Source organism: Scomber japonicus, chromosome 9 (genome assembly GCF_027409825.1).
Source record: "Scomber japonicus isolate fScoJap1 chromosome 9, fScoJap1.pri, whole genome shotgun sequence".
Taxonomy (NCBI): domain Eukaryota; kingdom Metazoa; phylum Chordata; class Actinopteri; order Scombriformes; family Scombridae; genus Scomber; species Scomber japonicus.
Window position 1 is genome coordinate 18,458,942 of NC_070586.1, and position 26,463 is coordinate 18,485,404.

A 26,463-nucleotide genomic window follows, 5' to 3' on the forward strand; every position below is an offset into this window, starting at 1 on the left:
AACAGATATTGCTTTATGGATCTATTTAAGTCTGACTGTATTCATGCTAATTGTGAAACTGTTATTAAAATGTTAGAGAAACCCTACATGTAGAAGCTCAGGAGTAATTCTGCTATGACCCGAAGTACCAGTTTCTAACATGCAATAGGGGTGAATCTCAACTGACTAATTCAGTGGGCTGTCAAAATGCTTTTTTGTTCTGACCAAAATGTGTCTGTAACACCAAGTATCAAAAACTGTTAAGCACTACAAGCTGGCATCAAAACTGTCTTGCACAGCTGGTTGTATTAAAACTTGGAATGCACCAATCTAACCTTTTCTTTCAATTCCAATATTTCAGCTTGATACCAGCCTTCTGCAAACCAGATGCCAATCTGATGCCAGTGCTCTCTTCTATTTAAAAAATTTAAATCTAGAATGTAGAGAAATTAATCACATCACACATCATTCATGTGAATGGGTGATATTGCATAAATCCATAGTTCAGAGTGCATACATTTGAAAACATAAAGGCATGTTAATAAGATATCGAAGCATGCAGTGCATTGGTAGTAGGATTAAACACTCAGGTATCGTATTGGTCGCACTAGTAATGAAACATCAGCCTGCTTCTCATATGTCTATGTCTTTAAATTAGCTAGAGCTCGTCTTTCCACCATCCCTCTCTCCTCTGTCCTAGTCTCAGTCTGTCACGCTGGATCGTCTCTAAGCCCCTGATGAGGTTACTGACCCTGCCAGTCATGAGTGTCAAGCACTTCACAAAGCCTACCCGTCTCTGTGGCACCCCGCTGGTCAATTAGCTGTTTATGCACTTTTGTACTTAACCTGGAGAGCCTGCATCTCTATCTGCTATTTTCTATCACTAGTTCATCTTTGTAGCTATGAGCTATGATTACTGGTTTGTTATATTTTTATGCAACAAGAAAAACTTTGTTTTGCTGTCTTTAAATCTTTTTGATATTTAAAATGCTGAATATTTAAAAAAACTCCATACAACAAGGACCCACTTCAACTGTGTGCACCTGCACTTTGTATTAAAAAAAGTGATGTAATTTGTATGTGCATGTTTCAACATTCAGATACAGTGGTTCTGGTTTCATAGCAGCAAGCCTCAGGGACACTGAGTGACGACAGTTGCACCGTCACCTGGCGCTCTGTCACAGCTCATCGCTGGCACTGACAGTGTGTGGCGACTCTGCACCTAGACAAACATATGCTCGAGTTACAGGATGTGTGTTCAAATGAGGGAGCAAGAGAAAACGGAGGTCCTGTGCGTCTGTATTGATCTGTGTGTGTTTCATCTGTCTTTACATGTTGAGGTTTGTACTGTAGTGTTGCATCCTGCCAGTACATGTGTGTGTCTGTGTATGTGTTCATGTTCATATGATGGTGTTCAGATGTTCAGTATGCGTTGAGAAGCCTGTTGTGTCTGTGACTGTGACAGCCTCCCTGTCCACCCAGGAGCTGTTGTCACATGCTGGCTGATTCTGTCAGTGCTGAGCAGAAGCCGTAACTCTGCAGAGATTCACAGCTCTGTGTGCTCTGTGCAGCTGATAGTCGTGCTCTTGTACCTGCAATTTCCCTTTAGAGAAGACTGACCCCTGCTGGCAGATGAGAACAGTTAGGAGATTGAGCAGTTGGAGTAATAGAGATTTAATCTTGATATTGTGAAGGTGTCCGAAAAGGAAGAGAACATAATAACAATGACATTAATCTTGATTCAGCCATTATAAATCTTCATGCCCAATTGATCCTGCTCTTCTCTCTGAGTTTAAACTATAACAACACAGATGTATGTTTGATTTTATAAAAGATATATGTGCCCTAATAATCACTGCAAATTATTGGTTCAAATGCTCATTTAGTGTTGTTCGTTTGACACGTATCCATGAGTCAAAGTGTCACACTGTTAGTTCAAGATTGCTTATTGTGACTGCTCTACTTCCCTCTAGTGGTGGAAATTAAGTATCACCAGGATTGGGCTAGGGGTTTTCTGTCTGACTGGTCTCATTTGATTTCCTTACATAAAATTTGATTTTCTGTCAAAATGAATGCCCTGGGATGAGGTAACTTAATCCTCTTGCTCTTGTGGTCATCAGTGCTCCCTGTTTTTATTTATTTATTTCATAATGCACACCATATGCAATATGATTGATTGACTATGTAATTATTCCATTGTATTCCACAGATAGTCCAGCTACATAGAGCAGTTTTTGTCGTTTGTTTTTTTAACTAAGATTACTAATACTCATTAGAATTTGGGAAAAAATATTTTAAAAGTCAGTATGTTTTTGTGTGGCCAAGAAATCAGACTTTAAACTTACTCCTGTAGCTTAAACTACATTCAGGTGACAGCCTATCATTCACAGAGGCTGCATATAGTTTTGAAACATAGACACAGTACTTAGATTACTTTTTTTCAAGTGCATAGGACTGTTTATGGTAGCCTGTTTTGACACTTGTGTCTAAATGAATGCCACACAGACATTAACCAAGGATCATTTCAGAGAATATGAACATTTGCTGTTACCTATAGAGAAATTACCCTTCTCCACTGTACCATAACATTCCTCAGCACTGTCAGGTAAAGAACACGCATTCCCAGATATATTCAGTCCAAATATAAATCAGTTTATTCTGGCTAGTGTACAGTAATTGAGCTGGTGTTCTGGCACAACTTCACATATTTGACATGTATGTAAGGCAGTACAACAAAGCTTTACCTGAAGTGTTACTGCACAAATAGCATGATTATGTTACTATGCAGCAGCTCACTGAAAGCATTCTATTCTTGTCATTATATGTGTTTTTCTTGTCAATACTGACTCTTGATAGTTATTTGAGAAAAGAGATCAATTAGTTTGCTCTGTGCCTGCACTTTGCTCCTCCTTCTCCTGCATCTCTCTCTCTCTCACTTTCCATCTTTTCCCCCGTCCAAGTCACACCCACCCTGAGCCTTCTCCTCTCCTGCCCACCTCCTCTCACACACCCCTTTATCAGACTTGTCACTCCATCTATCCTCCCTCTTTCTCTTTCTTCATCTGACTTGACACAAGCAGTGTGCCTGGTAGTGTGAAGGGACCTCGCCAAAATGAGTTTGCCTGTGAACTCAGATTATCTGTCTCTGGAGAGGATAGCCCGCTACCGCCACGCCTGCTACAATGGCTCGCCTTACGCCACGAACAAGCCCATCGACATCAAACCTCGTGGCAGGAGAGGGTATGCCTGCTCTCTGGAACTGAAACCTTGTGTGAAAGGGCAGGGGGAGGGCGTATACATCAACCTAAATCTGAAGCATTGTACTGAGCATTGCAGGATTTGTTTTCATGTGAAACTATTTTATATCGGCATTATTGAATGTTGACAGTTTCTTAAATAAGGTAAACCTAAGGTTATGTTCAATATAGAAAGATCAAACATTTTCTTGTATATATTAAGTTGAGATGGAGTAAACTAGTGAGAAGTTCTATGACAGCTCAGGAGGAAGCTAAAATCTTTGTTTTTTTATTGCTTTTTATGTGTGAACAGTGTCAATGCAATGTGCATGTGTGTGCTTTTATGTATTTCTGAGTTACATGAGTGTACACAAAGTGTGTGTGTTCTCTCTTATCAGAACATTAGCTGATGAATAGCTCCACCTGGACAACATAGCGAACTGGAGCTGTGCTCACAACCAAGCATTGTGTAAATGCTTGTTGCTTGGTGGCTGCTTGTGTTGTTAGAGCTTTGTCGAAGCGTCAGTTAGTCGTGCTGTTTACTCTTCTGAACCTACAGTGTCAGTCTGAGAGTGTGTGTCTGTGTGTGTTGGTGCCTCTGTGCCACACTAGCAAGCTGCTATTTTGCTTTTATAAAACACAGTTAAGAGCAAGGTTAATGAAAAATAAGCAGGTTCCATCCAGTCATCATTGAAAGCATCAAGGTGTTCAGGAGCACAGGCCTGTTCACTAACTAGAGCAGTGAGTAAGCTAATAATCAGAGCACTCTCTGTCCATTACAGCTCGCATAGAAATTAAGACCTTGTTAGGCCCATTTTCATACTGCATTTCTCTGACTAACATGCACTCAGCGACCCCAGAAAAAAACAAAGATGTGCTATCATCTGATGTATGTATTCATGTGCCTTGTTTTCTGGTTGTGTGTATTTATGTGATCATGAACATGAAGTTCACCTGTGTATTTGTGTGTGTTTGAGCCTTTGGTATAACATTTAAATATAAACCTAAGTTAATGGCTAGTGTTTGTAGACATATAGATATGGATGGAGCCTTGTCAATATTGTGGACCAACCATCTGTGCTCGCTGCCTGCTCGTTAGTTAAGTGCCATTTATATCAGCATTTACTGAGTGTGTTTTTTCTGCACCATATACTGTACTTGGTTCATGGAAGTGTCTTTTTTTTGACACAAAATCAATCATTTTGTCAATTATTGTGGTCACTTAATCTATGCAGATGTTTTTTTATGACACAAGTTATAATGTCATTTGAACACTAGATGGCAGTTGTGTTTCTCAGTTTCATAGGGTTGCATAGAATAGGTTTCACACTCTCACTACTGGTGTTAATTAGATGTTTGCCACAACTGACTAAATATGTTACCATTAACATAATAAGTAACATTCTATTACATGGATTTAGGTTTTATTTTCATGTCAGTGTAAAAAAGATAATATATTCAGTTCTTTACTTGTGTATTTATTATTTATCCATTTGGTGTTATTTTTCTAGATTTCTAAAACTTGAAACTGAACTAATAAAATAGTCACAAAAACAACAAAATCATTAGAAATAATTAAATTGGTGATTTTCTTGCCATCAGACAGTTTTGCATTATACATGCCCTTTTTATACTCTATATCAGTGTTTTTCAGTCCTGGACCTAGGTCAGCCCTGCCCTGGATATTGTAGATGTTTCCCTCTTCTAACACACCTGATTCAAATGATAGGCCCATCATCAAGCTGTACAGAAGCCTGGTAGAAATCAGTTTATTTAAATCAGAAAAACATCTAAAACAGCACAGGGCTGGCCCAGGACCAGGATTGAAAAAAAAACTGCTATATATAAATGTGTGTGTTGAAAAGGCAAATACATTATTGAGGAAATATATAGCATAACATTAAGTATTTTTCTGACATTAATAAAAATGTATAATGTAAACATAATTGTTACTACATTTTCTTTAAGTTTTTGGTAAGGTTTTTTTATGATACATTCACGCCAACATAATATTAATGTTGACAAGAAAAGGTACAGATCCTTTATGGTATTCAGGGAGTTGCTTTAGATTTAGCAGGAGCAGGAGTCGAGGCAGCAGCAACATGCATGCTTTATGCAAGTGTAACTAACTGCTGAGCTGAACTAGGGGATTATTTTTGTTGGTGTCTTATACCTCTGCATCCAGGGGGCGGCAGTAGTGAAGCTAAAAGTAAATGCTCATTATGTGTAGCTGTTTATGTGAATGGATGTACTTGTTTGCTACTTATCTTTGTTTCCAGACAAAGAGGACAGAGAGGACAGGACAATTGTGGAGAGTGAGAGAGAATGGATTTGTGTAAAAAAAAAAAAAAAAAATCCTGCTCAACATAACCCATAATCCAATTTCTAATCTGTGTTTGCTAATGAAATGATGTGAGAATGTGCAGATTGGTTTTGTAAGTGAACACATCTGCCTCTGTGAATTAAAAGTGAATTCATCAAGTCAAGTTCAACTTTGTTAAATATTAAACTCAGTGTAGCAGTGTAACAGTGGTAGAGTATGTTAGTATACTGTAACTGTTGTCTTTTCTGTTTTCATTTAAGATTTGTGTGGTTTCATGGTAGCACTAAGACTGTCCCAGTTTTCTAAGAAACTAGACTCTTTAGTTGTTCTTTCCTTGACCACATGGAATGTGCAGACTGTGGTAATAGGATTAGTTTCACCACATGGACCAAGCTATAAACTACATAATTCTGCCATGCTACACTGAAAGCATTAGATGTGTCTCCTCAACTCACCGTAACTCACTTAAAGCACTCCATAAATGGCCACAATTTTAGAGAGATGCCAACCATCCATGCAGGCAGCATCAAATCTGCTTCACACTCAGCACTGGAAGGCTTCAAACATGTATTTCATTGATTAGAATTCACTACTTAGCTGACATAAACGTTGAAACAGATGGACACATGGTAATGTGGAAGGAACCCTCCATTAAATGGTTAGACTTACTTAATTCTTAATGTTATTGTGAGGTTGTATGTGGGTATTGAGCTACAGTAACAACAAATTCCCAGGTTAACTCGCAATGAAACGTTTCAGACCCATTTAAGAGGATAACTAGGCTTCATCATCTGCATGTGTGACTAGTGCAAATTAGTTTGCTGATATGTCATGTGTGAACGTTTCTGCATGTAAACTAATCTGCATGTGCGTATACAAGAAAATTAGCACATGACATCCGTCTTACTCTCTCCTCAGGTCCACCTGTTTTCTTCCGTGACATAAAAGCATGTCTATGTAATTTGCTCTGAAGCATCAGTAGCTATGAAGTGAATGACCATAGTATTATCAGTCAATGAGCAATTTATTGTTCCTTCATGAAAGCTGGTGATGGATGCATTTCCCTTTCTGAGGCTTCCTGTCTTTTTACACCATACCTCTCCTGAACAAAAGAGAAGCTTCCTCTGATTGATGTCACTCTCTTGTTACTTGCGTTTCTGGCCAGCTACATGGAAATATTCTCACTGCTTTCAAAATGAGAGGGCAGGAATAATGTAAATGCAGATTCTCCCGTGTGTCTGTTATATTTTTTTTCTGCTATTGGTGTTGAAGGTTTGTTTTTACTTGTTGGAGCGTCTGGGGATGTAGAAATTGCTGTGCACTACTTTTTAATTGTGTTTGCTGATCTAGTGCTGTGTGTTTACTTTATCCTCAGTAGATAACTGCAGCAGAGAGATATGTACTGTACTGTACATACAACTCAGAAGTAATTGTCTGCAAAACTAGCACCAAACAGATGCAGAACAGTGCATTGAAAGCCAGCTTATGCAATAATGCAACTGTGAAAACTTGTCACACTTTGAGAAAGTATCTTAACATTTGCCTGTGCATTCATATGACCATTTATAATCAGGCTAAAATAGTGCAAACATGCTACATATATGTTTACTTTAGTATCTTACCCTGCTTCTTAGTGCTCTTCTTTTTGCGTTTCCTGCTTGATTGATTTATGATTTATTTACATAGTTATACAAGCACTTATTCTAGATACAAGCTACACACATGACAGTGCATACAAAGCCATAGTATCTTGACATGCTTCATTCGTGTTTGATTGACATGCCAGTGAGTTGACACACCGACCTGCCTGACTGGTGGAGTGCTAATGTTAGCTTCATGGCCCACAGTCTCACGGCAGATGATGTCTTCTGAGCTCTGTAGTCAAACTTATTTTACACTGCAACACACTGCTGATTCCAGTTCATAGACAGCAAGGTGCTGCTGACATTGTGTGAAAGCAAGTACATACATACTTAAATAACTTACCCTGTATTGGTATAGTTTGTGTGCAGCATTTTAAAGTGAACAATAAAACCAATCATTTTAACTAACAAATGAAATGTTAAAACAATTCATGTAGCTTTGGTAATTGCTCTTCTTATGTTTACCATTCACTTGAGTAAAATAATCAGTTAAAATATTTTTCATTTGACTATACAGAAGTCATAATTATATCAAAAGTCATATTGTATCTTAAAAATAACTTGCTCTGATTAATAGTAAAATTAATGTTGTGCTTCACACTTCTTTCCAGTTCACTCCCACTCATTTAATTCTCAATTTTAAAAATGTTAACATCTGCCAGTGCTTTCATAACCTGTTAGCTCTAGTTCTGACTCTAGCCAACAAGAGCATGAGCTGCTGAGTAAATTCATTGTTTTCCCAGTTTGTTGCCTCATATATTGCAATCACATGAATGATCACTCAGCCAAGCCTACCTTCATCAATGGCGTGTATTAGCTGTTAGTCTTAGGTTACTCAGGCAGCTGAGTGATTGACACATAAGACTCTTGTTAGATTGCTGGGGGATACAAGTCCCGCCCTTGAAGGAATTACTACTACCAAAACAACCCCTCCCACTCCAGACATACCCGAGCTGCAGCTCAGGGAGACAGAGAGAGAGGCAGAGAGAGAGAATAGGAGAGTCATGTAACTCAAAGATAGGGACAGAGTCGTAAAAAGAGAGAGAGAGAGAGAGAGAGAGAGACAAAAGTCAGGGGGGAACGAGAGAGGGATCTTATTTCCACTATTCAGGGGGGAAAACACAGTGGCAGGAAAGGGAGAAGCAAAGTGAGAGAAAGAGTGACTGCATGCCTGGATTAGGAAAGAGGAAGATCACACACTGATCTGGCAAGAAAGATAAGTGCAAATGAGAGAGAGAACAGGGGAAAGAATCACCTACTGTCAAACGATCAGAGCTCGAGACGGAGCAGCAGCAGCAGTGTGGAATACTCTTGAACGCAAGGTTTGATCTGACTGAACTCGGCTTTGGCTTCAACCAGCTCCACTGGACTGTGGAAGGACTTGATCTCTTCAGACCAGTGAGGACTGTGGTCAAACCACAGCGGAGGTCTGATCAGAGAGCTCCAGGTGGCCCAGAGGGTGTGTGTGTGGCTTTATGTGTGTGTGTGTTCAGATGTGGAAGGAAAAGTCAGATCATGAGTATCATTCTTAAACCAAGGTCGCGCTCTACCAGCTCTCTGAAGAACACAGAGGGAATATGGTAAATAGACTGGATTTTTTTGTCCTACTAGCACAAGTTAATCCTGTTGTGTTTGTGTGTCTTGCTCTATTGTTCTCCATCCGCTTGTTCATTGCTTTCCGAAATACTTTGGCTGTGCCTCACCAGCTTAGACGCAATTCCTTCCTTTTCAGTTTTTGTCTGTTTATGTTTCTCTGTGTGGATCTTCCAGCGTCAGGCTGCTTGTCAATCAAAACTTCTCCGCTTCTTTCTCAGTTTACCGCAAAAACTATCTGTACCCTGTGTGTGTCAGTTAGTGTGGGGTTTATTTTGGGGACAGTTTTCTGGTCTGATTAGATAAGTTCTGTCCTTAACTCTGCTGTACTGTATGTTTCACTTTTATCAGACTGACCTAATAACAGTACAGCACCTGCTGTAGTTGTCATGACCCTGGTGTATCTTACACTCAGTGTACTTTTGGTAGAACTCACTGTCTATTCAGCCAATTATGCTATTTAAAACACACACACACACACACACACACACACACAAGGTTAAAAAACAGCACATCATTCATGAAGGAATTTATGTTGGTGCTACAGCAGTCTATAGGTTCTCCTAACTGCACATGGCTCCAGATAAATGCAGGATGCAGAGTGCAATGCCAGGGGCACAACATAACCTGCCCTCCCCCTCATGTCTCCTCCCCTCTTCTTGTCTCAACTTGTCCTCGCCTGTCAGCACTTATTTCCACCAAAGAAACTGCCCTGTAGCTTTAACATTGGAAGTTAATATTCATTCCTTTCCATTGTGGCAGATCCAGGCAGATCTGTAAATGGATCAGAGCAACCCTGGACAACATACAGTGTCTGGTTTGTGTGTAAATGTGGGGTTGGAAGGTTGTTCAGCAGCTGCGTGTTTTTGAAGCTTGTTGGACATCCCTGCAGCAATTTACAGTGTTCTCACAATGTCAGTTTATCAATCTGCTCTACAACCTCCCCAGCAGGAAATTATGCTTGTGTGACATGAGGACATAATAATAAGGCCAGCACGAGATGCGGTTTAATGCGGAGCTCCATACAAGAAGGTGTTAAAGTCATTGTCTCATTAAAGTGATATTAATGTGAGAGCTTACTGTGGAATGTGGCTTTTTCTCATTTTAAAAGCTGAGAATCTGGCAGCATCAGGTTCCTATGAGCCATCTTTTTGAATGGCTACCAAAAGCAGTACTCAGCTGGACAAATCATACCATCCCCTCCATCTGTCCAACCCCCCTTTCTTCTGTTATTCACTGTTTTATCAAGGTTTCTTTTACTGTTTCTCATAATTGATGTGTCTTTTATATCTTAATATTCTTTAGAGTAGATTTGTGCACTTGTGTTTATGTAAGTGAAAAATCAGCTTTCTGTAATAGAAAGGGTGGATGTATATGTGCAGTGTTATGCATGTGTGATGCAGAAAGTCCATTGTTATCTCCTGAAATGAGTAGAGTATTTAGATGTGTTTCTTAGCTCTATGTTTCTGTCTCTGCATGCTTGCATAGGAGTGCTTGTGTATTTAACTCCTTGCGTGTGTGTGTATCTAAGACACTGACGTGCTTCATGTATTTGACGTGCCCCATGGCCTGTCCAAACTCCAGCAGACCTTGTTCCACCCAGGCATGTAAATGCATCAGTGTGTTAGCTCAGCAAACGTGGTTTGAGTTTGAGAGAGGTGGAGGATGAGTATTTAAGGCAGGATGTTTAAGAAATCTTGTTAGCTCCACACCGCCTCTCCCCTACTTAAAAATCAGGAGTGATATTATGGTGTCCTGTGATAAAGCATAGCATAGTGTGGAACGTGTGACTTTGAACTTAAGTGTTTGCATCTGGCCTTTGTCAGTCCCCAGTTGGGCATCTGAGATAATCTATAAATGTTGAAGGTTACGTGTTATCTGCCCTCTCATAGGGCCCTACAACATGTAAGTTATCTAACATATTTTCCAGATTTGACCTTTAGTAATCCAGATCAGACATGATGAATAGGTCTGAAAATAGGTTCATAGTTAAGGGGACCTCTATGTATGTTGGAGCAGAACTGCTTTGCTTTGCTTTAAACCATGTGAACTAAGACGACGCTGCATTGCTATGGTGACCTCTTTGTATGTCTCTCATGATTGACTGAGTTTTCTGAATGACGCAGTGACAGCAAGCACTGAAGCAGTGTCACGACTTAAGTGAAGGACTTGCTGTACTTTGCTTCTACAGTACCTGACAGGGCAAGAAAAACTAGGAGGAAAGAAAGAAAGAAAAAGAAACTCTCCAGACAATCTACAGTGGGCATTTTTGCTAGAAAAACAAAATAATGTACTTAAACTTTCTTGCAAAAAGGAATTTCAGTGCTGCTTTCCATACAAAGTCAGGTACATTAATTACAAACTGCACTAACCCAGCCAAAATGGCCTACTTAGTATATTGCCATTTATCTGCTAGAGACTAGTCAGTGTTAGTTTCAGTTTGCTTCCGCCTGTGTGCGACTGAAGAAGGGGTGCATATTAGGGCGGGTTATCAGTGAGTGGGCAGTCACTTATCTCCTTAACCTTACTGTGCTGTTGGTGCTGGCCTCTTTTAAGATGACGAAGGCAGTGCTGAGTTTTGTGGGTGCTAATAGGTTACCTCATGGAGAATTTTTTTTTTGGCCAGAATGTAAGTATATATATATATATATATATATATATATATATTTTTTTTTTAATATAAGTATATGTTGTATGTATATAACAGTGGTTAGCTACTTTGTCTTTTTAGTCTGCAATATTAAGTTCACTGTTGCACAAGCCGAGGTAAAGAAAGGGATGATGTTCTTCACATGTACATGATGCAGACTTAGTTGGGCACATTACACAAACTTGATATTAATATAGGATAATCATTTTTATATAATCTTTTTGTTATTCTGATATTGTAACATAGTGATCTGTTGATCTTTAAGGCTATTACTTACTAAGGGATTGATATAATTTGAGATGTTATGATATTAGTGCTGATGTAAAACCAGTCTTTCATTAATAACAATACTAAATTATTTATTAAGAAAAACAATTGATGTACGTAGTTCTTCCGCTTGCTGACTGTGTTGTGGGGAAGCTTATAGGGAAACCGCTGTATCACCTGGGCAACAATGGACCCCCTCAGGAGCTTGCAAAGGCGAGGAAGAAACAGGAATTTTACTAAATAAGCTTCAACTAATGTAATCATGTTTTTGTACTAAGATATTGTCTTTTTAACCAAAATATCCCAAACTCAGTGTTAAATTCTGTGTTAACGCAAGTAGCTGTACAATAACTTTAGCCTCAGTTGAAGGTATGATTTAGATCAGTGAATATCCAATCAAAAAATAAGACAAATAATCTGACGAAACGATGCCTGCATGGTCATCATATTCATAGATTTTACTATTTTCTTAGTATTATAAATAATTAATCAAAACTTTATGTGTGTAAATATCTGTACTAGTAGCCTCAAAATAATGTCACGTGTCAAAAATATTGGAATATTCTCAACAATGCTCACTCTCTTCATAACATAATAATACCTGTTGTTTAATAATTCCACATGAGTAAGAATCATGTACGTGATATTGTTAAAGTGTACGTATGAAGTTATCAGGGATGTAAACTTGTAAAGCAAACAGAGGTTTGGGCACTACAACATTGCAAAACCAAAATAGCATATCCGTTACGTGCCATCAAACGTGTCATCTGTACCCACTCACCCGTCTGTCCGTGTCACCTTTTGTTGCCCATTCTTTTCCTGTGTCATGAGTTTCTGTTTTGCATTCAGAACACAGTCAAGGTTACGACACGCATGTTCAGGATCACGTACTGACACTCCTGTATGTGTCCCACTCCTCACAAATGCTTACACACAAACACACACAAACACACACACACACACACACACACACACACACACACACACACACAGAGCACTGACATGTCTCTCCTTGTCCTTCCTCCACTGCCTTTGTGTCCTCACAGCTTTCTAAAATAAATCCAGTGTCATCTTCCCTCTGTCTACTTCAACACACAGATCTGTTCTGACCAACACCACTTCACACTTTCCTAACACATCTAGCTGCAGGTTTCCCCCGATCTTTTGGTATTCTGTTTCCGTTTTAGTCATGTTCTTTTAGAAATCGCATAGACAAATTAATTCTCTATGTCACTTTGTGCACTTATTTGCACTTTGGGAAGACACAACAACATAATGTTTGTATTATGTATAACATTGTTGGCTGACCAACACTGAAAAACAGAAAACTCACTATCCTCCCCTCAGCTGAATATATATCAAAGACACTTATGTCCTGACCTGTATCTCCAATGTGTCTCTTCACAGCTCTTTCACATCGTCTCCTGTGGTGTTTATAATTGCTCAAGTAACCCAGGGCTGAAAATGAATGAGTCATTGATCTATGGCATTTTGTGTTTGCAAGAGAGGGAGAGACATAGAGAAGGAGAGTAGACTGAGACAGAAGAGAGCAGGGAAAAGAGCTGTGCAGTGTCCTACCAGCAGCTTTAACATACCAATATTCCTTTACATTGTTAAGGTTTTTCTGGAAACATTTTATTTCCTGTGACCCAAATTCAAGCATTTAACTTTACCCATGTGGGAAATGTTGTTCCTATAGGCTGCCTATTAATATAGCTATTATCGCCAAATTTCAACAAAGATAAGCAATCAGCCAATCAGGCATACCACTTCCAGAATGTTATTGTCTGCCAGGTTTGTTGGATAAATGATAAATGCGTGGATGCCCTGTCATGTTCAGGAATTTCAATAGTCATATGGAAGTCATCGACACAGACAGTCATGACATATCATCAGAAATCAACACCTTTTATTCTTGAACCCTTGAAATTACACTTGGCAATCACAGGAGAAAATCAATCGTGATAGGCTACAATGGTATCAGATTAGATATAGTCTTGTTTAGATGGTAAATTATTGCCAAAGCATTATTATAATCAAAATCTTACTGTATAAGGTCAGTAATTAAATGGTCCAGTCTCTTGATGTAGTTTGCTTTGCAGTTTATGTACATAAGCCTAAAATTAAATGTTATAGATTTGTTATATTGTTGTTGTTTTCTTTGTTGTTACTGATAAATATAATACAATAAGTAGAGTAATAAATGTAGAGTTTACTATTTGGAAAAGTGAGGCACTGCATGAAAGACAAAAGATATAGAAATGAAGTAGCGTAACTATAAGCTTTTTGATGACAGTCAAGACAATGAGGACAAATGTTAGCAGTGATGTTGAGCAGATGGGATATCTGGAACAGCTTGAAATGGCTCTCTGTCATCTGTCCAGCCTTCGTGCATCAAACATTTCCTTCCTAGCCAATTAGGTCTTCTGTTTTCTGGATCACTCCCTTTTTGGGTAAACTGTAGTTTCCTATTGTCCCATCCTCTGTGTATTGCTGGATGTGCTTCCTTTCTCCACAGTAATCCTGCTGTGAGTTGTACTCGTGCTTTTTGTTGATCTTCACAACACAGTCATAAGGGTGTTGACATTATTATTTTTTCTTTCTTTCTTTTTTTCTTTTTTTCTTTTTTGACTTGTACTCGTCATAGGCAACTGGTTTGTGTCAGAGTAGGGGAAAAAAAGAGACATTCCCACTATGATGTCAATGCCGGTATAATACGTCATTCCCAAACAGGGTGTGCCTGTAGAGTCACACTATATACACACACACAGTTGCGTGTCAGAAGTTTCGATGTGAACCTGTGGGGCTGTGAAGTGTTATAATGAATCACTTGTTAAACAAATGCTGGGGGTTATGTTTTGGCACTTGCGCTATCTCTCCATCTGTCATCTTTGTCTTGTCTGCACACTTGATACACTCACTCATACACACTTATCTCAGAATACAGTGTATCCAGAACAGCTGGAGAACGGACTGACCTGTACCTACAACAACCTAGAAGCTATTTATTAGAGTCTGTGGTTTCAGACCTGCATTAAAGAAAGCTATTGGATTATTTGATTTAATAAGAGTGTTGAGATGGGAGGTTATTTGTGTATGTGGGAGGATCACATCTTAGTTAGCACAGCTTTAGACTGACATGGTTGTTATACTAATACTAATACTAGTAGAGAGGGTAAGAGGTCTCGGGGACAGAGACTGAGGCTATGTGTGTAGGATTAGACAAACATAACTATGGCGAAACATTGCTGGAGTCACTGCACCTCACATATTACCTCCCTGTCTGTCTTAGAGATAGTTAGAGATCGGGACGAAGACAATACGTTTGCCCTTTCCTCAGTGATCAGGCAGACGGCCAAACTATCTTCTTCCGCAACCAAAGCTCACTCTCACTTAACTCCTGCTACTCAGAGAGATCACAGAGAGATAGCTCAGCGTTTAGCCATTTAGTTGTTGTGGAAAATATGCGTGGTATGTCCTGCATATCGTTGTGGCTGTGTTGAGCTTTTGAGATACGCAGAGATAAGCTTTTGTTTCAGAGCTGAAGTAGCTACACACTAGAAAGTTTTCCAGGAACAAGTAAAAAAAAAATGTACTCTTTCTTTCAGGCACTTGCGTAAGAAAGTACTTGCTGTAAAGTTATTGCCATAAGGGACTGAAGTCATTGAAACAAATCATTGAATGAGTTTTTTCCTGTTTCTTGCATAATGCTAGATGAACTGTGCATATCATTGACATATTGACTGTAACAGATGGATGGGAGCTACTATAGCACCCATCCATAATATATATCTGTAGCTCTGAGTGTGTAAGACTGATCCTTGGGCTGTGTCAGAGATATGGCCCTGGGGAGGAACAGTCAGTGTAATGACTTCTTCCTCTCAAAATCTCTTTCACAAATCATTCATAAACCATGGCTACAAGTCATCTGCTCTCTTTTTACAACCTGCAAACAAGCTTGCAAAACACAGTTCAGTGTGAGATTAACATCTATTGTTGAGGACATGAAATACCCAGAAAAAAAATTGTACAAGCTCGTGGTCGAAGGAAAAGTGTACTGATAACAATGTTAGTTATTTCACATCATGTAATGACAAGCAATGCTTTAGTTGTTAGCTGGATGTTTTGGTTAGGCATGGGAGAGTTTTCTGGTCAGGTCCCTACACCTGATACAAACAACAAAAACCTGCAAGTATGCACACTTGCACTGTTCACTCTATCCATCCTCTCATCATTCACATGCATGCATAAATAACGAGGAGCACTAACCTGAGCAGGGTGGCCCATACTGGCTAGAGTGCAGATCATATTGGAAAAAGTGCTGATCATTTTGGATTAATGGCAAGGCCGTTTCCATAGTGAGGGATAATGATGATGACAAATGGTACGTCATCCCTATGCATATTACGCATCATGCCAAGGGGAGTCCCCCCTGACCTTAGCATCCATTGTAGACAGGATTATGGGATTGCTTGGTAACCCTAGCGAAGAAGCAGATATCCCTGGTGACAGGCGTAAGTCATCACCTGGAGGAACAATCACCTAGGAGACTAAGGAGCTCATTGTGATACTGCAGTGGGAAATGGTGTCACTGGTTTAGAGACGCCTTTGAACTGTGAGTCAGTGGCATTGTTAGAGGAGAGGTATTACCTATAGCCCCTTCTCTTTGTTTTAACAAAGCATATCGCTCATGGCTGTGTTAAGTCTGACGCTGTTCATAATCATCCAATAATCAGCCAGATGATGAGTTACTGGCTGATTATAATTTTTAATTGGTTGAACATCAAGTGCAGAGCCTTGCATTGAGCCCACATGCACTGTAAACACGTCCACAATTTACAGCATATGCAGAAGTCGGAATGGTAAAAAAAATATTCATGTGGGTTAGTCAATATCTGAGTAATGTTTGCATAAATCATGTGATTTATTTAGACATGGATAGCTCAATTACATCATGAAGTACAATCTGTTGCACATGGTGCTTTTTTAGAATTGTGCATGAAATGGTTGTGAAAAGTATTGGTAAATTGCATTGTGTCAGGCAGACTTTGGCCATTGAACATTGGACATGCTGTCTCATGATTTATTTATTCATTCATTTATTATCTTGAAATGTTCCTGGAAACTTTAACACAATCACAAATACTGTCAGCTTTCATCAAATAATGTTTAGATTTTGCAACGCATTTATTTCTCTTTCCAATGCCAATTACTATCACATATATGTTTTCATGTTTTAATATATATCCCTTTCTCTGTCTCTCCATGTACAGTTTCGATGTGGACAATGGCACGTCATCAGGTCGCAGCCCACTGGACCCGATGGCCAGCCCGGGCTCAGGCCTCATCCTGCAGGCCAATTTTGTCCACAGCCAACGGAGAGAGTCGTTTCTCTACCGCTCTGACAGTGACTACGACCTCTCACCTAAGTCTATGTCCCGAAACTCCTCCATTGCCAGTGACATGTGAGTGCATCCTGTCTTTTGATTACACTCAAACCCTCCTAAAATGTATCTCAGTGTTCCCTATTGGGTGTGTTTATCTCTGCCTTTATTTCAGCTGCCTCTGTAAATCTGTGTCATGGCTAGATGTGTATGAGATCAGGTTTTAAAGCTGCCACACCGGTGGGAAGTGTGCATGCCCAACAGCTGATTGTGTGGTGTTACATCTATTTTTAGACATATTTCGTAACATAAACAAGGTGGTCAGTAACTAAGTATCCACAACCATAGTTAATGTGACTATTTTGCCAAGTTGTTCATTATGTCTGTAGAACTTAATGTGGAAGAGATTTGTTCACTGTATTTAGCCCAAATGCCATGGTCATATGTCTTTTTTATTTCTAGCTCCCCGTTGCTTTACAGCTATAAAAGAACACATTCCATATATGATGATAACACACACAAACAAGCTGGTATCTTGTTGCTCAGTGTATATGTTGATAGCATTTTCCTCATTTCCCACACAATGGTAGCTATCCAGTTACATGTACTGTACACTCAGTGCTACCGTACAGGAAATATTAATATTGACTGAAAACGTAGCATTTCGATCCAGCCTGAAGGAAAGACAAATACACAAAAGCATGAAAAATAATGTCCTGCAGTAACCTTACACTTCCTCCCTACTGCTGCTTTTTACTATGTAGTATTAAACCAGTGACCCTGCTTCGACCTCCATACACTCTCCAGTTACCAAGTTAAAAACCATTGTTACAAGTTTTTATTAATCCCTTTTTGGTTCATTCTTTCACAGCTTTCTTTTGTGCTGAATGGACACACGCAAGGAAACATGAGTCAGCGAGCAGGAGGCAACTAGTCTCAACAGCTCTTATAATTCCTAATAATACAACTTCATAATTAAGTTTATAGGTTAAGACATATTTTTATTTCCTAAACTCACACCATGTTTACATAGAAAACATTTCAGGTTTCAGTCTTCCATGTCACATGCATTTGAATGAACAGCATGCTTCTATGTATGAATACAGCCCGTGCTTCGGCTCACTATATGCGAGTATCTGTAACCCAAGTCTTATATTAAGGCTTCAAGTCTATTTTCCTCTACAGTCATTGTTTATTAGGCTCTGAGCGCTTCCAAAACATGGGTGACCTATGCTCACTGTACCTGAACGCCTCCAATGTAGATGCCCAGCCATCACCCAACCCCTTAGCTTGCCCATCTCATTGTCTCTCTTATCTCCTTATCTGTACATCTCTTCTTTAGAGAATATGTAGCTGGTCATCTTTACTCTGAATACCTTCTATTTGTCTTGCAATAGGAGCAGATGTCAAGCCTGCAACTCCTTTGACTTTCATGCCAAGCATGTCAGCTCACGTGGCAGTGGGTGTGTGTGTGACATAACTGTGACATCATGAAACTGAGCAGTCAGCTGAGCGCTTTGTGACACCAACACCACTCATCTGTCATCTGAACAAATGTTGAAAGTGTTCACAGTCATAGCAGGGCTTGGAGGTCAGCAGCATTCTGACTCAAAGATTACTGGTTAAAATTCCCTCAACAGTACCTGCTGATATAACCTTGAGCAAGGCTTTCAGTAGCCACATATTCACAAAATTCCAAATATGCTTACCTGACATTTCCCTGAATTAATAAAAATGAATGAGGATGAAATAAGGATTGTATAATTCAAGGGAGAGTGGGAGACAAATTGAAAGAGAGGGAGAAGATATGAAGAAATAGTGACATTTTCTGTACAGCAAGTGCAAAGTCGGCTTGCAATTTTACAGTGTTCTTCATGTGAGGATGTCTTTTTTACTTGTATGCACAGAGACATGTCCAGCAATGAAGTCCCTCAGTCATCTCACTGAAACTAGACTATTACATGTTGTGATGTAGGGCCTCAGCTGGTGGCTGATGTGTATAGTTAACATGTCACTTTGATTGAGTGCATCACAGACACTGAAACTAATCTGATGTGATGACCCCCCCCCCCCCCCCCCTTGACCTTTTCTAGAACAGAACATGCATATACTTCTCTGTTGTTGAATGTCAATACAAATTGCAGTCGTACATTTAACATTAAAGCTGCTCTCTCTGTGTCTTCCAGCCATGGTGACGATATGATTGTAACGCCATTTGCACAGGTGAGAGCTTTTGCCAATGCTGTTCAGTTGTCTTCATGTTTTATATTACCACACATTAATGAACACCATATGAGTCAGTCCTAATATACTCTCTTACCTTCAGGTTCTTGCCAGCTTGAGAACTGTACGGAACAACTTTGGTGCATTAACCAATCTACAGCAAGACAGAGCATCCAATAAGTAAGTTTGCCAAGCTGTTCTGTTTTTATGAAACCTGTTTTTGTGGGAGTAGTGATTACATAAGAAGGAACAATGATCGACTGTGGTCAAAATATCACAATATTTGATTACAGTGATTTAATGTCTAAGATGTGACTTAAGGTTAACATTCTTTTTGCTGCACCTGCTTATGCTGCATGAAGTGTTCACTCACATTCTGGCTTAGTTCGCCATCTTCTGGTCTTTATTGGTACTACAACAACAGCAACAATAATTTGTAAAGGTGCCCTCTCCCATCATGTTTCCTTACATGGTAACCAATGCACAGAAGGGGGATGCTAACTGCTAACAGTCATATAGAGAGTTCTGAGTAAAATTAATTGTACTTAACTGCTGAATTTCAGTTTCTGGGATGGAAATGTGTCAATTTGTGATTTTGTTTCACCACAACAGGAGATCACCCATGTGTAACCCACCACCCATCACCAAGACTACCTTTACAGGTATGTGGACAGCCTGAATAGCATGATGATATGTGTCCTCAGTGTGTGTGTGTGTGTGTGTGTGTGTGTGTGTGTGTGTGTGTGTGTGTGTGTGTGTGTGTGTGTGTGTGTGTGTGTGTGTGTGTCTGTAGGAATGGATTGTCTCATAGAAAAAAGTACCCTTAACTACTATTATTTATAGTATTTTAAGTATTGGTAGTATTAATATGCAGTAAGTAGTATGTACTGGGGTTTTTTTTAAAGATTTTTTTTCAGGCACAGACACCTTTATTTGACAGATAAATAATGGGAGAGAGAGGGGGGTGTGACATGCAGCAAAGGTCCTCCGGCCGGGATTCGAACAGGGGTCCGCTGCGTACATGGCATGTGCTCTTAAGCACTCGACCACCTGCGTGTCAGTATGTGCTGTTTTACTTAGAAATGGAAGGACACAAAATGTATTTTAACCTACAGAAAGGATAGTGATTTTTTAAATTGTTTGGTTTCATTTGATACTTTTAAAACATCAATGATGTGTTATGACAGTTAGTGAGCCCTGTCTATATTGCACAAAGCCCTTTTGTAGTGGATGTTACCCACCTCCATAATCTGTTGTTTATGATCTCTGTCCAGAGACATGCTAAAAAATCTTTCAAGATGTTCAGGTGTTAAGTTTTAGTGGTTAAAACCGGGAAAAACTGAACTGTCACCTAGTATGAAATATCAGGGTCCATTTCAATTATGCCTGGTGTCTGATGAAGCTGAGACTGTCATATCTCAGCACTTCATCCACAACCACCACTTATCAATGCTTATTTAATTATGTGATAAACTCTATATGTAGTCATACCTGATGATATCTTTAACAGCTAGATAGTCGACATCTACTGCATGGCCTGTCTGACCTACTTTAAGAGTTTTTGTTGTGAAGATGTTGTGCAGACAGTCTGGGACAGCTAGAATAGACTTATTCTTGACAGCCAATTTGATTTTTTAGCTGTATCACTGCATGTAACCTGGCTAGTGTTTTCAGGAGAGACCCTATAACCTCCACCATTAATAAATAATTTCTGTGTTTTGTTCAGCAAAATGATGCCAAGGCTTATGCACAGACACCCATAGAATGACACAAACACACACATTCATGCACACGATAAAGAGGGGTCCTCACAGAAAACGTGTATGAAAATGGTGAAAATACCTAAATGTTATCGGGAGCCAAATTTTCTCTCTTTGACCTTGAGTGGTATCCAGTCCATCCAGACATTCCTGCCAGAAATCATATGCCTGATACATAACCTGCTTATATATGAGGAACTGGTGACATTGTGCTATATTTAGAACACAATCATACTGGTGCTCAGCCATTATGGGCCTTGCCATGAACTGGTGACAGATTGTGAGTCATGGTCATGATTGTTTGAGAGTATTGACTATTTATAATGCAAAGGCTTGCTGAGGCAGTGGCTAAGTCATCTTGCAGAGAGAAAGGTAATAAAGGAGGCGTAATTAATGTTAACTTAGTAAATCAATCAGAGTGAGGATACTGGTGAATTAAAGAAGGATTACATTTGGGTTTCTTTGCTTGTCCTTAGTTTCTCTATCCATCATCCTTAGTGCCCTATGCCTCTTCCCTGCTTGTGACACATTTTTCTGTCATCTGTCATTGCCTTACTGTGGAGATAAGGAAAATGATTTTTTAGAATGATGTAAGATATAAAAGTACAGTGATCTTTTATCCATTTTAGATGGGAATAGATGCCTGTAAACTAAAGACAGAGATACTAATCCATAAACATTCAGCATGAGCCCTAACAGAGCAAATAGGGTAACAACTCATGTTACACCCTAAATTAATTTACATTATTTCCTTCATATTTAATGTCCCATATCCTCAATCCATCATGTTTTGAGAGTGATTGAAACTTTTGCTTATTTTTTTGGCTATAAGGTACTTTTTTTTGGGAGAAAGAAGCCACTCCTCTAAATAACTTGACCCTTGACCCTCTTTTCGATATTGCATCTTATAATATGGAAACATAAGGTTCTATATCAAGTCCCTATTACATGGGATGTTGGATTTAAGTGCCTCAGCCATCCTAAAATGTACAAAGAAGGGTTTAAGAATAGGAACAATTCTTCCTTTAGGCATATGGAGGAAAGTGGAGTTACTAAAGATTAATATTTTGCCATTTTTTTCCTCTTTTTATCTTTATTTATATTTTCAAGCTTCATATAGAGGAATAAAAATACCTTGTATGAAGTTGATTAAAACAAGATGAGGGAATCAGAAAAGTAAACATGATAAAATACGGAATTACATATGCAGTATAATATATCCCATTGGAGGGAATAGAGAGGAATATGCACATATACAGGTATATTTAGCTAAATTAGTGTAATTAAGCAAATGACAAAGCTTAATGTGTAATTAAATTCAAGCCTCTAAACATCAAGGTTATGCATGATGTGGTAACTTACTTGAATAGTCAAAACAACTGATATCATGTAAATATAATTTCTTAATAGTTCAGGCTCCCCTCTCTCCTTGTCTCAGGATTTTTCCTCTTTTCCCCTTCCTTCTCCTCCTCCTCTCTCACCCTCTCCCTCTCACAGTCCGACTTCACTGTCGAGCTGTTCCGGTACATAGTTTGGCTGCAGCCCTGCATCTGTGCAGCAGAGTGGCCTCTCCGAGCGCCGGTGTCTGATGTCGCACTAAGCATGAGAAGAATGTCATTGACGTCAGTGCAGTTGCTGTCAGAAAGAGTAGCACCCCAGCCACTGACACCACACCAGGGAGAGAGACAGAGAGAAAGGGATACCGAGAGAAAGGAAGAGGAGAGAGACAAATGAGGGAGGAGGAAGGATGTTCAGAGATCAGCGGAGGAAACGAAGAGTGTGGGAGAGGAAGGAGACTAATGGAAGGAGGGAGAGAGAAATTTGTCAAAGACAGTGAAGCAGGAGAGGGGGGATGTTGTAGAGAACAGGAGGTGACAAAGAGGTTTAGAGATGGTCAGTGGTCATGCTTGTATTGTTCACTAAAGACCTGCATTCACAAAAACAGGGTGTAATATTACATTATAATTAATTATTAAAATCCATAATAGCCCATAGACACATTCAGGTGCTAAACATCTAAGCATGCAATCCAGAGCTGTAAATTGCATCTTTAAAATAAATTGAAAATGCAGTATTTTTATCATTATAACCCAAATGAAGACAACACAATATAAGGCTTAAAACTAAAACTAGCTGATTTTTTTTCTCCTGTGTTTTAATCTGCCACTGTTTTCTCTGTCTGTGTAAATGAATTACAGCTAAGGTGACCCCCCCCCCCCCCCCATCATATAGCATTAAAAGCCTCTGCTTTCCCAAATTAGTCAAGGCATCAATATTAATTGGCTTCTGACAAGGTGACATTTTCTGTTAACATAGGCTGACTTTGAGAGAGACATGTTTTCAATTTTAAATTAAAAGAAAGTGAAGGATACTTAAATGTAGGGATTATAGCTCCAACATCTTTACTACCTTTGCTATCTTGTCATCCATCTATTTGTTTACCTCTCTGTTTTGGTGTATTTTTATGCTGAACACATATTAGCATGCATGCACACACATCACAGGGGGCTCCCAGCTCTGGCTCCACTCCTCTATAACTCCAGTCCATGTTCTGTAACTCTCCCTTCCCCATCCACAGTGCAGTCCTCTCAGGCTTTAGGTACAGCTTGGGGAAAGCAGCACGTTTGGCTACCAGGGACGCCGAAGCAACAGCAGCACACCCCCTATACACACAGCATCTATAGGAAACACTATCCAGCACACACACAGCACTGGATTATACCCTTTGCTTTCCGGGATATCATGGATGTTTTTATTGGCAGACAGGCTAAGGAGACAAAATCATGATGTGTTATGGTTAGCATTTCGTCTGGTGTGAGTGTGTGTGTGTATGCATGTGTATGTGTCTGTTTGCATCTGTGTGTGTGTGTATGTGTGTGTGAGATATCTGTGTATTTGTTAACCATGTCAGGATGCTATGAACAATCCTGTGTTTGTTCCATGCTGGACAGCATTGACATGGATCTAAACTTGTTCTGAGCCTCTATCTGGATCTTCTTTTCCACCGTCCCCGTCTTCCCTCCATCCCTCCTATGGCAGACATGGGCCTGCTAAGCAGACTGCTCTTCATCCTGCTACATGACTGGAATTACACCTCTCTTATGAATGATAGAATAAACCTTATACACCTAGATCACAGAGTATGATATGTGTGCTGTGTATGGGAGATAGTGAGTGAGTCTGTTTGTATGTGTGTGTTTGTGTGATTTCTGTTTTCTTCTGTTGCTACATTTACTTTGTGGGTTAAATTGATTCTTGGCTGTGATTTTCTTGCTGTTGACATTCATTTGGACACCCATAACTGACTCGGGTGACTTTTTGCCATTCATCAACTGCCACTGTACTCCTTGGAATTATATCTGACTTGCTCATACGAGGAAGAAATCGGGATTTGAAGGTTTCTTTTCTCCAATCAGTGTGCTTTTCTACAGCTGATGTGTGACTGCTCATCTGTGGGTTAGGATACAGGACCTACTCCCAGGCCCCACAGCTGGCTCACCCGTCCAGTATGAAGAGTCACCCATGTGTCTACTCGGGGTATCCCAGCTTAGCTGTATGTGGGGTGGGAGACCCCGGGCCTGGACCGTCCCCTAGCCCTCTGAAGCGGGTGCTTACTGACCCCTTGCCCTCCTGTCTTGTCCCTGCAGAGGAGGCCTACCAGAAACTGGCCACTGAGACCCTGGAGGAGCTGGACTGGTGCCTGGACCAGCTGGAAACGCTGCAGACAAGACACTCAGTCAGTGAGATGGCCTCCAACAAGGTAAGAATATAAAAATGTTTACACCAACTAGTTGAAACAGTGCTTTCATCTGATATCAGTTTCTCTCTGATTGAAGTACTGAAACAGTTTTTGGTATTTTTTTTAGGCTTTTACATATGTAAATGCAACATGCGTAGAAGCTGCTACCCAGGATGCACTTTGGTTTGTTTTGGGTTTTTTTTTGTGGCTGATGTGGACATGATGTGCTATTAAACTTGGATTTGAGTGTGAAATATATACAATGCAATGCAGGGCCAACAGTGTATTTGTTGCTAGATAAGTCTAATCCGAGGTTATAACATTACTTACATCATATATAACACAGTGTTTACAAACCGGTAACAGGCTTTTTTGTGGTGTAAGGTCATACATCTGACATTAATGAAGGTTCATTTCTGATAATGGAGGGCTTTTTAATGAATGAACAATTTCAACAGACTTTTTAATCAATCCATACCTATTTATGGTATGTTTAATTCTACATAAGAGGAAGTCTGATGTACTATACAGAGGATAATCATTCAGAAGCAGTGAGGCACTATTTATTGTACAATGACAGGCCAAGCAGATATGCAACACGACTGTATTTGATCTTACCAGGTGCTGCTTGATCCAGCACATTACAGTTTGTTGTTTGATTTTTATCATTTTTGGTGTAATCTTAACTAAACAGTACCTCTTCTGTGTCTGGTTTGTTCCTTTGCCACCAAGCTTCTCCTTTTTCCATTTGTCACGTTTATCAACACATAGTAGTTGTCATGCTGATTTGAGGACTTGTACAATCCCTGCTTGGTTGTTAAATGGTTATATGGCAACCATATATATATATATATTGCTCACTTTAATGCGTTTCCAACATACAGCCATCAAAGTGCACATTGGACTGTTTGTATTGTATTATCTATGAGTGTTAGTGATAGCATTGTCATGCAGACAGGCTGTTGTGCTTTGAGCATGCTCATTTGCCTCGTGTGTGTGTGTGTGGAGGAAGGCTGCTGTGCCGCTTTGAATGCTGATCAGCTTTGGGCTCTGGTGATGTCACACACTGTGATGTCACACGAGAAGGGATGGACCAAGAGGAGAGGCAGGGAGGATGGACAGACAAAGGAATTACACAAATACTCAGTGCTGATGTTACCATGATCACACACATGACCGGGACATCTAGCTCATTTAAAAGTAAAAAGATTTTTTTTCAAACCTGTAACGTGTATCGCCTCACCAATGCTCACCAGAACAGCCATCTCTGGTTGTCATGGAAACAGCCATGGGCCTAACCAGCCTGGCATCTTACTCCAGCAACACACACGCATCATAGGTAATACAGTCACTACATCTCCCACACATAGCCATTACTGTGTGTCTACATCCTGCAGATTTTCATTTATCAGTACTCAACATAAGTCTAATTCATCAATGAAGGGAAGCCTAAGCTTAAAAGGAAACAAAACAATGGAATTCCCTTCAAGTAAAGTGAATTAAAATTACAGCAAAGCATTCACATCCATTCCCTGTGTCCTGTGACATTCCTATGAAAATCATTCACTCTAGTGCTTTAGTAATGTCATTAAGCAGTCATATTGTATAGTAGCTATTAAATAATTGTGTTGTATTTGTGCAGTCACCTCTGTTGCTTCCCCCACCC

General features: G+C 39.6%; 1 protein-coding gene across 2 annotated transcripts in view; it reads left to right on the top strand.

The window, feature by feature from the left end:
- The window catches only part of pde4d (phosphodiesterase 4D, cAMP-specific), a 98,250-nt gene that overhangs the window by 55,622 nt on the left and 16,165 nt on the right, over nt 1-26,463 (top strand). The window contains exons 1-6 of one of the 2 annotated variants that reach the window (XM_053325002.1): nt 8,490-8,761; nt 16,965-17,156; nt 19,262-19,298; nt 19,402-19,478; nt 19,911-19,960; nt 24,706-24,818. In XM_053325002.1, the coding sequence (XP_053180977.1) occupies nt 8,697-8,761; nt 16,965-17,156; nt 19,262-19,298; nt 19,402-19,478; nt 19,911-19,960; nt 24,706-24,818 (534 nt within the window). In that variant the 5' untranslated portion in view covers nt 8,490-8,696. Of the gene's footprint in view, nt 1-8,489; nt 8,762-16,964; nt 17,157-19,261; nt 19,299-19,401; nt 19,479-19,910; nt 19,961-24,705; nt 24,819-26,463 lie in introns of those variants that run through there. The other variant, XM_053325001.1, reaches the window with a different exon arrangement.